The sequence below is a fragment of the Mercenaria mercenaria genome, chromosome 14, assembly GCF_021730395.1.
Source record: "Mercenaria mercenaria strain notata chromosome 14, MADL_Memer_1, whole genome shotgun sequence".
Taxonomy (NCBI): domain Eukaryota; kingdom Metazoa; phylum Mollusca; class Bivalvia; order Venerida; family Veneridae; genus Mercenaria; species Mercenaria mercenaria.
This window is the reverse complement of record NC_069374.1, coordinates 61,800,307-61,817,007: the sequence shown is the minus strand read 5'-3', so window position 1 is coordinate 61,817,007 and position 16,701 is coordinate 61,800,307. Positions and strand designations below refer to the sequence as shown.

Here is a 16,701-nt window from a genome sequence, read left to right as displayed (position 1 = left end):
TGTGGTAGTCAGAGGAAACCTGTATTTGTCGAAGAGATAGAGGTAAAGGATCTGTCATATGCTTAGTATTGGAAATTACTGATTTATTTCTTCATATTTCATTTTGTCATTAAAAAAAGAACATAAATTATGCAAATAAGGTTATTAATTTCGATTTTAAATGAATTATAGGCAAAATACGAGTTAATGCATAGAACACGCTGATCGGAAAGGGCCTAACTTCATCGGAAAGGGCCTGTTATATGTTTATTACTGGAGGTGCTACCGAAAGGTAAAAGTAAGTTTTATTTACCGTCGCATATAACGAACATACAACTTGAGCTACAAAGCTCTTGCGCGGCAAACTATGTATTTAGTTACAGATATTTACCTCTGCTTATTTTAACTCCTGGTACAATCCTTTAAAAACTGAGTGCATTGCACCGGAATTACCAGTTACACCCTTTTACGTCTTTGATGTGACGTGGCCGCGGGGCTCGAACATGGTACCCGAGAACCATTCGCGTGGTAAACCTCTGGTATACAGGAATGCTAGGTTGGTCCCAATCGTAAATGTGCACTATGTTTATAGTTTCTGCTTTACTTCACTTGTTTTTCTTAATTATTTTGTTTAGTTACTACTGAGTTTTGCTTGTTTTCATGTCGCAAAGCACGTACATGTATACGTAATTAATGTTTTTAAATGCTGTTGTTGCGTGTGTAATCCTTGTTTTTATTTAGCTACATAGCCTGTTGTGTGCTTGTACAATGTAATGGTTATATATTTTTGTCATCTTATATTCGTATAGTGTCTACTACGTTTTATGTTGCTACTAGTATAAGATTTATGTGATGAAACGTATATGTGATTTCTTACAGCTGCTCTTACTTATGCCGAGCTTATTTACTGTGTATGTCGAATCATAGCTTAAAAAAGCTATACTTATCCAAATGTTCTTGTATCCTGTATCTTGTAATCTTACCTGCGACTTATCATGGATTATGTAATAGTAGTTACTTGCTTGTTTTTAGTATGCTCATCACTATTTGACTTCCAGCTGCTTTCTTTTTCATGCTGCCGCATGTTTCTTTTGTGTTAGTCTTTGCATCTCTTTATTTGCTTGACATCTGTTGATAGTTATGCCATTTTTTATTGTTTTATTTACTATGTTGTTTATGTTTAGATCAGAATAATTTTCATAATCATTTCGTCACGAGCGGGCACTTGGATAGAGCCATCGACCTTCCATATGCCAGCTGGGCCCGTGGTTGTCGGTCGAAGGTCAAGGTCACTATTCAAGGTCAAGTAAACTTTTTTTCACCAGTAGGAGACTTATGTATTGCCACTGCAATACTCGGTCACTTGTATTACTAGTGTTCGTGCATGTGTGAATCCTGCCGACTTTTTCTTTTTTTAATAATTTGCGCTCCGTACCAAAAATTTCGAAAACAAGTTTTAAGCGATTTTTCAATCGAAACTGTAATCCTTGGACATGAAAGAATCTAACTAAGAAAAGGAGTCTTACGCTTATATGTTTCGCTTAGAAATAAGAAAGTTATCGTCGTTTTTTTTTTAAATTATACTGCTGTCGGTTTCGGCCCTGACACAACACTGAATAAAAACAGATATGTAACGAATATATATGTCAGAAATCTTAATTGGTGTTAGACATATGGTATACAATGCACGAAGAAAACAAACAACTCGAAGCTGCAGAGAATTCAAGAGAGGCGAAATAAGTGTATCTGTTCGCATATGACGATAACCATTTAAAATGTTTTATCTTGAAGTAACAAAAGGAGATGCATTTTTTTAAATGTATAAGCATTTTGTCAGACACCATTTAAGGGAATACCTATTACCTATTTAAACGGTAAATCCAATTAATTACGCTACCATGGCATTACACCAAATATTCATTTTCTGCCAACTCACTTTTGCGTAAATATCAGTTCTTGGAAAATGGAAATTTCTGAGAAAAGTTTCATTATATTAACTGTATTGAAGCAAAAAAGCAAAACTTTCAAATGAAACTTGATGATTCAAACAACATACTTAACAATTCAACTTAATATAGTATGTTGACATTTTAGCACTCTCTGAAACATTTATAGATGAAAATGTAGATAGTAAGACAATCTGTTTAAATGATTACAACTTAGAAAGGAAAGACATAAACACTGAGAGTAGTACAAACCTTACAGGCATAGATTTTTGTATATTGCTTATCATATTCAATGTGTTCGGAGGTCTGACCTCGAAATCAAAGGTAATTAATCTATTTGGACTAAAAGTATTCTGCAAAACTCAAAACCACTTTTACTTTGTTCAGTAAACTGACCACCATCATCTTATACAAAATGTCTAGACCTTAATGACATAAGTATTGATAAAGTTATGTATACAGGCTATGAGTTGTTAGAATGGTTGGCATAAACTTTAGAGCAGACACACAGCATTCAAATGACAAAAGCTCAATGGTTACAGCTTATACAGACTCATTGATTTACCATATTTATATTTACAACACAAGCCATATCATTGAGTCTATTGTCACGATCACTTCAAGAATCAAAGGGTAAACGAAGTTAAAAGCATGCCATATTTGATTAAATCAAATATAAAACATATAAATGCTTTCTAAATGAGTTGTCTAAACAAAGATTTGAGGTATAATTACAACTAGATAATCAAAATTATAACTTGTGAGCCTGCGTGCACCCACCTTTTACCATCGCAGAAAAAATGTCACCTACATTTTCACTTTATGGGCATGGTCATATATGATGCATGAGTTATGGACCCTGTGTCATGCGATCATTGGAATAATATTTATCAAACCATATAACAGCAGAAAATTGCCGCACATTTGATTACAGACATATTTGTAAGTATCTCGAGGCTAAGTTCGCTAGTTTAAATCGATTCTGACAAGTTGATTAGTACAATTAAGTAGAATGATGTACATAAGCAATTTTCGTCCGCACTACTGCAGCTTCAATCACTACCCATATGAAACTAGATGCGTGCCCATAGGACACTGTTGCTCCCACCTTCTGTCACTGTACATTGGTGAAACATTCTTAAGATATATGCATCACCGACGTTTAAGCACTTTATACCTATTTTACACTAAGTCAAGGACCATAACTCTGGTCTAGCCGAGAGAAATCGCAGACAGACACTAGGTGCACAACTTCCCTTGCTCTATGACAATCCTGTATTTTTTTTTCTTTTTGAGATGCTTAGGATACAAACTTTTATGCCCAAAGTGCATATTTTTGACTAAGCCAGGGGTCATAACTCTGGTATTGCAGAGTCAAATCCAAAACAAAACCCAGGCGCACAAATTCACTTGCTGAATAATATTCGTACATGGTTTCAAAAGTGCAGATCAAATACTTTTAAAATACATGCAATGCAAGCATTTAAGAACTTAATGTGTATTTTTCACTTAAGGGCAAAAACTGGCTAGTAAAATTCTAAACTGAACTCCAATTGTACAACTTCACATTCTATATAACAATCCTCTTATATTATGACTCATAGGAAAAATACTTTTTTGAGATACATGTGATTCAAACTTGTATGTCCATTATGCATATTTTTTACTAAATCAAGGGCCATAACTCTGGACAGAGTAACAGAAAACCTAAATAAAACTCCAGGAGCACAACTTTTCATGCTGAATAATGTATCTATTATTTTTCATCAAATACGTTTTACGATTAGTGTAAAACATTAATGCATATCTATGCATTATTTTGGGGTATTTTTCACTAAGTCATGGGCCATATCCCTGGCCTGACTGAGTGAAATTTCGAAAAGTTTACAACTCATACTAGATAATATTCCTATAAAGTTTCAAATTTCAAAGTGAAACCCTTTTTAAAATACATGTGAGACAAACCTTTAGACCTTTTTGTGCATATTTTAGTCCAATTAGATGGCTAAAGCCCCGGTATGGCTACAAGTATGTGCAATTCCATTTAAAACACATGGTGCAAAACCTCAAGTGCTGAATGTCAATCATGTGAGGTTTGATAACTCTAGGTCAAATACGTATTGAGACTTGCACGAAACAATTGACCAGACGCCAGGCTCCGCCTACAGGTCACGTGGTACCACAAAATATTAAACCTCCGACATTTAGATCGATAGTGGCTGCTGCTGCTACTTTACGCGATATTTCTGAAGAGATTGGCAAGAAATTTCTGTCTTATTATGTGTCTTTAAAACATTTAGATGAATTTCGAGAAAGTACTGTTAGGAGTCTTACATTGATAGTTTTGTGATTTTCCGACATTCGGGGACGGAGTTAGTTGAGAAAGCATGTATATTCAGAAGACAAAAGAAGACGGAAGAAGGCTACACGACGACAATTACTGATGATACTTATTGTTGAAAATTTTGTGTTGCTTCTTTAATAAATCACTGACAAGTTTATGCGTGTTTTTATTATTATAAAAATATTTGTTTATCATTCAGTTTGATATTTTCTTAGTATTTTCTTGACTTGTACTCTATCAGTACTTATGCCCCGTGTGCAAAACTGGAAAAAGTGCATTGAAGGATAATGATACATTTTCATTTTAGGTATAAATAGCCCTTCTCCCTCAACCTAAAAAGAATTCACATCACCGATGTCTTTCCACGTACATGTTGATCGAGGCAACTGAAAAGTTTGGGCACGAATAATGTAGCACTTTTAGTTCATATTTTTGCTACTTGAACATTTTGGCACTTTCTCTTCACAGTTTCTCGTTATGTAAATGCCCAATAAGAAGTGCTATGGCTGAGAAATAAACCAACAATGCACTGAAATTGCAAAAAAAAAAGAATGAAAATAAAAATGGCACGATACCCGTATTTAATGTGAACACATACACCGTAGCTCGTAGTCACCTACGATGCCAAATTTAGACTAATTTATCGCATGGCGCCCGGGTCAAATGTGAATTAAGTGAAAGCTAGATATATTAATACCATTGTATATACAAATATGTGGTAGTTTCCGTCGATTTTATCCACTTTCAATTGTCTGTGAGGACGTCCACAAGTCTTAATCCAGCGAAGATACTTCTCAAAACTTTACTTAGGTTTTGAAAAATGAATAATCTAAGCGTTCTGGGAAGCGACTATCGGACTTGCAAAGTCCCTACTGACACCTTTTTACCATTTCTAATAAGTTTTACTTGTATATATAATCATTTTCAAAAGGAATTTATCAGTTATTTTTATCGGTGTCGAGATCGCAATGTCGGAGGGTAATATTTACATTAACACCGTCTGGAGGTGTGCGTCGAATGAAGCGCATTGATTGGTTGATCGCTTATCGATTTATTGGTTTGATTGACAGCCGGCGTCTGGTCAATTTGGGATAGACAGACGAACATATTTTTGACCAAGTAATGGACCATAACTCATGTCTGACTGTATAAAACCCAAATTAAAACACCAGTTGTACAACTTCTTAATATTATACTGAATGAAAATGCTGTGTGGTTTGATAACTCTAGGCCAGATACTCTTTTAAATATGCAAATTCATTTGAACGGACGGACAGACAAGGGTAAGTATAAGCCCCCCCCCCCCCCACCCCCCACCCCGAAGAAATGGGAGGGGGCACAACCAAGCTCCATAAATAATAAATAAACATTAATTATTTGTTGTAGCTGATTTGTATAAATAAATATATTTGTATATTCTCCGTTTGCAGTTTAATATGTACTGATGCTGAACTATAGCAATTTCAATACTAAACCTGTATGTGTAACAATAAGGCTGACAACAAATTTTTTCAACTATTAAAACAAATGTATAAATTCTGCAATGGTGATATAAAAATCTGTAATACAATTATACATCTTAACTATTTCATAAGAAAAAGCCTTTGTGCAGTTAAACTTAATTTAAACCAAGAAACTGTACATTTAAATGGGAAAAAGTCACAGAAAGCTATAAAATATGTTCCAGGAAAATTGTACAAAAATCTTTATTTTTTTTTAACGTGGCCGTATGAGTCGTATGAATAGATAAGAAAGACCATTTTATAAATTATAAATTCTGGATAATTCAACAAAATGTTAAGAATTAACTGTATCAAAACAAATGATATACGTACTTAGAATATCCGTACGGTCACATTTTAAGACAGCTACTATTTATAAAATTTCTGACACGAATATTTATGAAATGAGATTGACAAAACTAGATGCCCAAGAGCAACATGTCGAGCCCGTCAGCTGTCAAATGGACTAACATTTATGATACTATCTGGCGGCGACAGACCTGATTGCGGCAAACATTTCTGCCAAATTATTTAAGAACATTAGCCCGGACAAGAATAACTGCACTAAGTTTTCACTTTGACCTTTAAGTATGACCTTGATCTTTAAGTTACCAATCTGGTTTTTGCACATGACATATCATCTTATCGAAGCAAACATTTGTCCCAAAGTATTTGAGAATCTCTCAATAAATATCGTCGATGTTCTGTAAAATATAAACAGCAAAAAACTCCAGTCGATAACCTATCGCCAGGTTGCACAATGATCTTATGAAAGTTTTGTAAAGTTTATCTGTAATATATAAATTGTACGTTTTCAGTTTTTATTGTGTGTCCTTCAGGAAACGATTTCCATTGAATTCCAAATAAATATATCAGTAACGTCTAAAACGTCCAAAGTGTTCGTTTTGTTATTAACATACTTGAATGTTTTAGATAAACCCGAAAAGAATTAAAGTTTTTTTAAAGGTTCTATACAGATAAAATCATCGCAAATCATGTGGTTTCTTGCCTAACAAAAAAGACATAGGACGCTAAATAATGAAAAATATATTATCCACTATAAAGTCCGCATATAATCAAATATTTTGTTGAATTTCATATACTACGTCCTGCTTGAAGGGTCCGTCACACATAATTTTGAAGAACACACATTTCAATTATATAACCATCTATTTATTGATAAATGGTGTAACCCCTGTCACTGCACAAGTAAGGATATAAAATGATATCAACATTCTGAGAAACGGTTCCCTTCAGCAATGAATACTGTATAAATAAGTAAATCTTCTGGGTGCAGGGTGTCATCCCTAGATAGACATTTCATTTCTTTTATATGCCTATTTCCCGTTGTAGTTATGACTATGATCAGCAATATTTTATCAGTTTTAAGATTTAAAAGACCTTTCCAAAATGTATTCTAAATGTATTCTAAATATGATAAAATGATTAAAGGTTTTCATTAAGTATTATACACTGCTTTGAACGAATCAATCATATTTGGCAAACGTCAAAGTGAAATTGTGTCCGCTTTGATCAAAATGAGAAGGGGGAATTTGTTTGGTGAGATTTTCACTATCTTTGGTGTAATACAGTTTGTGTTGGTTTACCTACGTGTACACTTCAGAGGAGTATTGAACAATTATGAAAACGAGAAAGCTCACTATTTCGTCCACTACTCTTTGAGTAATTACCGATTAAGTTGCCATTCTTTAATACACCATGTCTCCATATCTTATCAACTATTCAATTACTTTCACATCAATTTTGCCGTATCAAAGTGCTAATACTCCCTCTTTTTGGAAACTGAACGTTTGATCCTTATAGTTCTGCTTTCGCAAGGACAGCTCTAAAAATGGCTATCGAATGTTAACTACTGTTACTAGAATTTTTTGAGCACATTCTTAAAACAAAATTCATCAGAAGGCCTTTCAGTATCCTTCATGACAATAAATGCCTCTCGCGACCTCACCTGAGCCTTCAATGCTCTGAATTCGTCGCTAGTAAAAATATCACAGTCACATAACGTAACACACACTGATGATTTGAATGCTTCCACTGACTGCACAAATCTTCGTAGCACATTTATTTTCATCGATACTCGTTTCAAACATACATGTCCCAGTGATTCCAAGTTTTGTGTTACGATGAGTTCGCGATCACCAAGATCTAAATAAGAAAAATCTAAATATTTCAAGTGAACCAAATCCGGTAGCATCAGTCTCCTTGTTTCAGGTCTGGAGAAACATTCTCCGATATTCATTTTCATCATTGAGAGTGGAATTTGTTTAAAAATGAGACATGTTACGTGAGACTTTTCTGTCATTCCAAACTCCGTTAACGGCAGATTTCCCAAGTCTATTTCAGAAAGTTGTGTCAACATCGATAAGTCCAGTTTGGTAATCCTGAGATTTGAAATATGAACTTGCTTCAGTTCTACATTTTGCGAAACGTCTACTTCGTAAACACGTAGATTTGCAATCGACAAATGCTGTAGGTGCTTAAGAGGAGCGAGATTCAATTGCTTCAATGGCATTTGGTCCAGACATAGATATGTCATCGGTCCTTCAGCTGGGAGCTCAAGCTGAGATATTGGAAGCGTTCGCAAGCTAATACAGTGAAGATGGAGATACTTTGACAGGTTCAGTTTCAAACCGTACTTGGATGATTTGTTCGTGTAGCACTTTATGTTTTGAAGTACCAGTTGTTTTAGCTTTTGTAAATGATTCCCATTTAAGGACAATATCAATTCGTTTCTTTCTCGATGATCCATCTTGACGCTGCTGATCCGCAGAGATTCCAAATTAGCCATGTTTTGTATGATAGATGCAATTTTGTAATTGTAACTACATGCTTCGAGGTCTAAACTTATGATCGTTTCACTTGCATTTTCTATCAAAGTGTTGATTTCTATTGGCATAAATACATTTCGGGGATCTCTGCCACCATGTAACTGAATCTTCTGCAAAGAGGGCAACAATTCTGTACACAAGGTATTTAAATATTCACTGGAACTATGAGAGTCCTCGTCTTCCGACGTCGTTTTATACGTGTTCGATATGTACATTATGGAGACCGAAGTGATGTTTTCCACATTTTTATTGACAGCTTTCGACAAATGACATGCACGCAAGTGTTTTAAAGGATCATTCATTTGATCGTGACTGAAAACTAATAATATGTCTGCTAAGTAGAGGGGCAAAAGTTTCTCCTGGCAGGCAGCACTTTCCCCCATGCAATCTAATACCAAATTCTGGTAATTTGCAACTGCTTTTAGGCTTTTTCGTAGATTGTTTTCATTACCATCATACGGCAAGCAAGCCCTATAGCGTGTTACCACACCATCTATAGTCAAACGTTGTGACAATCGACGGAATATATTTTCTGACAGTCCTGAATTGATTCCACTTAGAAAGACGAATACTTTCGACATTTCCAGGATTTTTTTCAAATTTCTACAGTAATTATCAATTGTTTCACAGACCTTGACTCCATGATATGATTGTGAAGCTATATGCAGCGCAGCGAAGAATTCTTGATATGTCTTATGAAGAAAACATAAACTATAACATCTGCGGGTAAGTTTTCCTGCGATTTTCCACTGTCTTAAAAGACCCGTATCAAAGCTAAATTGCAAATACTGTTTTGACAAATATCTGTCAACAATTGACCTATCAAATACAACCGAATACCTTTCATCGCCAAAAAGAGTGTTAAATGATAATTCTCCAAGTGCTAACAGGTACTTTTGATACTTCTTACACAAAACATTTCTAAAAAGGAATTTTGTGTCACTTGACTCGTTGTCATCTGGTATATACAACGGGGTTTTCATCTCTCCTTTCTTTAACAGCAATTCTGTTATACTACTGTAAATTTCACATCGAGACTTCCCGATAGACACGCCATCATACCATAAACATATCAGCTGCATCACAATCAATGGTATCGTCGCTAATTCCTCTAAATTGTTTTCTTTTATGATTTTTACAAGTTCTTCGGACGATTTGTCCAGATTGTGTCTTTTATTTAGATGCCCAATGACAGTGTGTATCAGATTATACGACGAACTTTGACCAAGTCCCGTGATTTCTACTTGTTTGTCAATATCAACGGTTCTAAGTTTCGCCAGACTAAGTTTCCATGATCTTGCTGTTGTTAAAACAGTTGTCTTATCTCGGACTTTCCTGTGTGGTATTTCTGACAAGTTAGTACATACTCCGGAGACTGGATGAGACCATTCATCAAGTCCATCCATGATAACGAGACATCTTTCATTTCGGAGGGTCTCTTGCAGTTCTTGGTAAGTGTATGTCACTGGTAAACAATTCTCAATTTGGTCATATATCATTGACTCTACTTTACATTCTACTTCGCTATAACCTCGTAGCGAAATGAAAAATACAAAGTCAAACATTTTGACTGTTTCGAGGTCATTTACTTCGAAAAACCCCGCGTATTCGCTTTTGGGTTCATGTGCTTGGCACCATGCCATCACTAGCCTTTTCGCAAAAGAGGTTTTCCCATAGCCAGCATCAGATATGATATATAAATTCTTGCATAAATCTGAATCTTCAAAAAATAATTCTTTGTACGAGTCAATCTTTTTGCATGAATCATCTGCTATCGATCCTGCTTCAATGTTTACCATGACTGGTGGCGAATAGAATTTTACCAGCGCTGCATCATTCTCTTCCAGTAGGGGTGACAACGGTAACGTACTATGTTCAGACATGTAGAACATGATCAAATCTCGTCTCAAATCTGAAAAGGAAACAAATAAGTAATCTATTAACTGGTGATGCGATGCTATTAACTTTTTTGAATATATATAAAGTATAATGACATTTTTTTTTCTTTGAATTAAAATAAACCCTGCGAATCCAGTCAAATGCATACATATCAAAATATATGTTATTTTGTGTATGGTCTAAAAGCAACGTCTATGCAAATTTTACAGTGTAATTCGTAAAAATATAAGGCTTCAGAGCACTTAAACCTCTTTTTTTACCGTTTCTTAATGCTGTAGTATAATACCTACAGGAAAATGCAGTGAAAACTAAGAACTATTTTAACTGAAATAATATATTGTACATTTGATTCCTAGCTAATATGCAATGTTTAAAGCTACTGAACATACTGGAAAAGAAAGAGAAACTACCTTTTAATTTAATCGATACACGCTTTTTGCACGTATTGCCCTTATATTGCAGTGCAACTCTTGTTGGGATATTGTCGTCAATAGTGTTAAGAATGTGAAGTACTTCCGTTTGGTTTGATGACGCCAAACATTCCTTGAACCGCAGGTATCCGTCAAACCCTTTTGCTCTTACTCTATCAAGAATTTTTCTGTTTGCTGCTGTTGTCGATGTACTCTCCTATATATATATACAGTCAAACCTTATTAAGCAGCAGCCCATGGAGTGACACCATCTGACCGCTTGAGCCAGAAGGCTTCTTAAGTCAAGATGAAATTAGAACAAAAAAAACAATTTGGGAAATTAGCTGACTAGCTGTTGCTGCAAGTCGCTGAGATAGGTTATATATCTCGTTCAAAGACAAAAAGATTATGTAGTACATCATCTACAGAATAGACACGAACATGAATTATGATTCCACGAATTATCAGGGACTCTCGGAATGTTATGAATATCACACTTATAAAAATGCATTAGCAAAGGCCATGCGTAGCAAAACATACACGAGATTTCGTACAAGATAAAATATTTTCATTGGAAACAGGCGAGTGTACCTTGAATAAAATCTATAAGAAGATGATTTGGAAGCATGGGACGTATAACCAAAGGTGTTACAGTTACCTCGATGTCTCTCTGGTCAATATTGTGGAAGAATTGTATCTCTCGAAATTCATCTAGTAAAAGCCATGGGTTCATATTTTCTACAAGTCTTTTCCAGGCTTTGGCAATAAATGCTCTACAAGCGTCTGAAAAACAAACAAAACACCAATGTAATAGTTTCAACATACTGAAGTTTACGGAACAGACGAAACGTTATTACACAGATAAACTAAGATCATTAGAATAATATTCTTACCTCTTGAAAGTTTTTCATTGAAAGTGCTTTCATGGGTATCCTCATTTGCTCTCTCATATAATGTCGGTGTCTGGAAACATAAAAAATCACAAGGGTAACATTCTGTTTAATAATACTCTCTCCTTGCATTTAACTAATACATATAATGTAAATATTTCTACTTTTACGACAATTTAAGAAGTTTAAATATAATTTACAATATTTTCAATAAATGAAAGACAACACGTTTCTATAAACCTAGATAATCCAAGGTTTGAAAAATATTTTGTTTTGTTTTTATGGGGTTTAACATCACACCGACACAATTATAGGTCATATGGCGACTACCCAGCTTTTGTTGGCGAAGGAAGATCCCAGATGCCCCTCCGTGCATTATTTTATTACAGTTTGGCACCTGGGTAGAAGCATTGACCTTAAGTAAGTCAGCTGCATGGCTTCTTCACATAAAGACTTTAACACCCCAAGAACCCAAATCGACGAAGGGCAAGTGATTCAAAGTCAGCGACCTTAACAATTCGACCACGGGAGTCCCCTTAAATATGTTATCACAGATGTTGATTTTACCTGTATATCTAAGTCTTTGTAAATATTGTGTCCTGGTTTGAAAACTGTTTCTCGAGAAAGTTGTTCTTTGGGTGTCTCGTCAAATTTTACATTAGGGCCCGTCATTGTGAATGATAACTCATCTTGTTCAGTGGTGTAGTTACCAACACGGCATCTGTCTGGACTGTCGATCAAATTAGCTATTTTCAGTGTTTTCGCTGTCTCTGAATGAATGCTGGTAGAAAGATTCTTTGTGTGACCAACGTGTTTTAATACAATGCCCTCATCAGGCTCAGTAACAATTTCTGGTCTTATGTGACACGTGTTGGTTTCTGTAGATCTTGTCGATAAATAGAAGTCGTCATCTATATCCTTACTTCCCCCATCATATATTTCGTTTTCTGTAGTACATTTATTCCGGATAGTATCGTTACTTGTGTAAGTACTGTCAGCATTACTTTTTGTTGGAAATTTGGATAACTCAGAAAATCTGACCTTTTGCACATTACTTTTGTCCGTTTCATTCGTAAGAAATTGTATATCTTTGACATTGTTAGTTTCTACACTTAGTCTTTCGTCTTCTTCGAGTATTTCATTTGCCGATGCCAAGTCTCCCTTTAAGGTATCGGATTCTTCTTCATCCTCTATGGAAAACAACAGGTCTACTTGTCGATGAAATTCAGCGATATCAGTTTCACTATCTACACATCTACCAATATTCAGATTTAGATTTTCCATTTCAATTTTTTCCAGTTTCAGTGGTTATGCTTTCAGACAATTGTTAATCGCATATTTTGTATGTATCATTTTATTCAATACAAATCAGATGTAGATTTGTTCGTCATATCTTCTGGAGTAATCTATGTGCTTTAAAATTACACGCTCTATGTTTGTTTTATTATCTGAAACCAAACGCTTAAAAACATGTCATTTTCAGGTATTGCGGCGTCAGTTATCATCTGTACAGAAGTTTGGTCATTTGAAATATCTACGACTGTATTTATCAACGATTTGTTGCATTCTTTGCTGCAGCTGTTCACCGCCTCATTTTCCTGATCTGGAAAAATATCTACATGGATGATGCTCTGTTTCCTGACACTTGCAAACGACTCTGATGCTACCGGTCTTACAATAAAGATCACAAATTCGGAATGTCTTTTCTACGTTAAGAAATTTTTCTAAGCAGTGTTAAGTATAACGTCCAAAACTTTCATTTATTCTATCTGCCTTTTTTCATGTTAAAATTTGTCGATTCTATCAGACAATATTTAATCCTACAGAACATCACATATTTTATTTAGAAAGGACTGTCCAGAGAACACTTGTTTCCTTTCCTATGTAAAATTTGATAAATCCGAGGAAACCCTGTATTCTATTTCCCGTTAAATATTGTCACCATTTTTGGTTCTGTTAAGGCCTTTAACTTACGTAATGTTCCATTTGCTTCTGAAAAGTATCTGCAATAGAAATAGTGATTCAAAACCAAATATTAATATCACAGTTGATTTAAGAAATAATTTATAGCAAAACAGTGCTTTATCACTATTTATACACGACGGGCGGTTATACGTCGGGCGTAATAATTTCACGAGGGCGGAGCCCGAGTGAAATTATTCCGGACGAGGAATAACCGCCCGTGTGTATAAATAGTGATAAAGCACTGTTTTGCTATAAATTATTTCGATTCTAATATGTTCATTATTGTAAAATTTATATCTAATATGATGGAACTGTTTCTTCGCGCAAGTATGGCGCCAATAGTAGGTATTTGTTAAAACACGCCAGGACCGGAAATCGTAATACGTCTTGCGGCAGAATTCAGTTCGAGCGAAAATTATTGCGAATTATTCAGAAATGCGAATAACTAATTCAGTCTGTGCATAAATTATTCAAAACATTCGTGCAGTGTGACATTTCGTTTAAAACATGTTATTAAGTAAAATATTTCATGAAATTTGAAAGGGCTATTTCTTGATGTGTACATGGCGCTAAATATCACGTTGACGTGACGTCAACATAACATCATTGTGATGATTAAAGCATTGTTAGCCATATTAGAATGAAACATCAAACACAGCTTACTGCAGTTATAATGCCAACTGAATGTTTTTATCGTATCAAAAAAATATGCACCTTTTTATACATATCCAATAATACCAACTGAATGACTGTTTCAATCGTTTAAAACTATGCCCCTTTTTGTACTTATCCAATAATAATAACTGCATGACTGTTTCTATCGTTTAAATCAATGCCCCATTTTATACCTATCCAATAATAATAACAGTATGACTGTTTCTATCGTTTAGAAATATGCCCCTTGTTGTATTTATCCATTTTGTCATCAACTGAATGAGACTTCACACATCCCTTTGCAATGATCATACCATGCCAGTTTGAACCAATTACAAATGTATATTCCTTTTAACACCTTTACATTTTAGATACAAATTAGATTGCAAGCTTCTATTTATATTGTCTTTTAATACCTTTTTTTAAAAATCTCTGCAGTCATATAAAATCGTGTCCATACAACTGTATGTCCAATATTTGTCTGCGTCCCGTTCCTAGTCACGCCCTCGCCCGCCACACACACAATTTAATTTTACTTTCCATATATCTATATTTTTTATTTCACTTTATTGTGTTTCCAAGTAATAAAGGCAATTAAACGTGTCTGTATAAAGATGATGATAGGGGCATAAGGGCATACAGGAAGTAACCTCTCATAAATAGACTCAACCAAACCGAGCCTGCTATTAGTTTACTTGTTTGCAATTTATGGATTCTCGAATAAGTTTCTTACAGATTTCATTTCCTACAACTACGTATACTTGTATCTATACAATGAATCTTACGTATAAAAGAAGTTGTTTGTATTCTAACTTGCGGATGATAATCAAAGGTCTTCCTGTTATATGATACACCGATATAAGTGTATATGCTTATATTTAAAAGACGTCTAAGAAAATAAATCATATTGTGAGAAAAGGTTCTTCAAACTGAGTTATGCATATCAAACATAATGAACAAACGAACGATAATTGCTGTTTACCGAAGAATACACGAAGAACAAGAATTTTTAACAGAGTTACCGACGTCCCCCGCCTAAGGTCATTGTTTTCACAAAACATACTGCATGCCAATACAGCACCTTTGCATGAAAAAAGGCAGAATGTCACAATATTTTCCCGTCATTTAAATGTTACAGTAAAACATATACTGTATAAGTTTGGTAGCAATGGCATATCCAATTCTAACAACCAGGTTAATAAGATTTTATAGTAGAAAAAAGGGGAGTAAGTTTTGTTTTTCTAAGTCCACAAAACTCCTTATCAGAAAAAGATACCTTAAATTTGAAAGTAACATCTATATTGTACCACATAAAAGTGGTCTTGATTTTTCTCTACGGTCAATTATATATATAGAACAACAAAGGGAAGTTAATATCAAGTCCACCCAAAAGTCCTTACCAGGCTGCGACAGGTCAAACTACACCTAAAATTGGATGTAACATGCATTCTGTACTAACGAAAATTGGTCTCGATGTTTCCCTATGACCAGTAATAAAACAGTTACAATATAAGCTGTTTATAGTATGAACAAAGGGAAGTAATTCTAAATTAGGGACCTGGTTCTTGCTCTCATGATGATGAAAAATTGTGCCAATTTACATTACAATCCCTCCGTGCATGAAGAGGAAATGCAACGGACAAAATCATTCTTTTATTTATGTTTGGCCTCTAAGCGTGACACTGACCTTAGCGCTAGGGGTTTGAGATTTGAGGATGACACGTTGTCTTATTAAGGTGAACATTTATGCAAAGTTATTTCAAAATCCCTTCATGGCTGGCAGAGTTATGAAGCGGGAACAAAACTGACCTTGTTAACGTTTGACCTCTGAGTTTGACATTGGCCTTTGAGCTAGGGTTCTGGGTCTTGCGCTTGACACATCGTTTCATTATGCTGAATATCTGTGCAAAGTTATTCTAAAATCCCTTCATAGATGGCAGAGTGTGACCGAATGCTATAAGGAAGCTAAAATACCTATAGCATTTGTTAATTTATCTCTTAACTTAAAAATGAAATACATAAATTATATATATATATATAAAAAAGCAAAGACGGGAAGAAATAGTCATAGTCATATTCTAAGGAACCGATCCCCTTAAGCAGCCAGCGTATGTGTTTGGGATGAATGAATGAATGAGTTGGGTTTTACGGCGAATCGACACAAAAAGGTCATATATCACCGAGAAAAAGTTAAATGGATTACGTTAATTGTAAAGCATATATAAAACTTATTAAAGTCACTTTATGCTTGAAATACATTCCT

General features: G+C 34.8%; 1 protein-coding gene across 1 annotated transcript; it reads right to left on the bottom strand.

Annotated features, from left to right (window-relative positions):
• Positions 1-5,622: 5,622 nt before the first annotated feature.
• On the bottom strand, positions 5,623-13,812 carry LOC128548536 (uncharacterized). The gene is made up of 5 exons (XM_053523662.1): positions 12,387-13,812; positions 11,823-11,892; positions 11,588-11,712; positions 10,930-11,146; positions 5,623-10,532 (listed from the first exon to the last, which is right to left on the bottom strand). The coding sequence occupies exons 1-5, from the start codon at positions 13,101-13,103 to the stop codon at positions 7,651-7,653; spliced, it is 4,011 nt and encodes a 1,336-aa protein (XP_053379637.1). The 5' UTR covers positions 13,104-13,812; the 3' UTR covers positions 5,623-7,650.
• Positions 13,813-16,701: the final 2,889 nt, after the last annotated feature.

Bases quoted from the DNA above. Each gene is read 5' to 3' on its own strand.
- LOC128548536 (XM_053523662.1), bottom strand. From the start codon at position 13,103: ATGGAAAATCTAAATCTGAATATTGGTAGATGTGTAGATAGTGAAACT. The intron at 11,713-11,822 runs GTAAGAATATTA...TTTGTTTTTCAG, and splicing joins CAATGAAAAACTTTCAAGAG to ACGCTTGTAGAGCATTTATT. The intron at 10,533-10,929 runs GTAGTTTCTCTT...TTTCCTTTTCAG, and splicing joins TGTATCGATTAAATTAAAAG to ATTTGAGACGAGATTTGATC.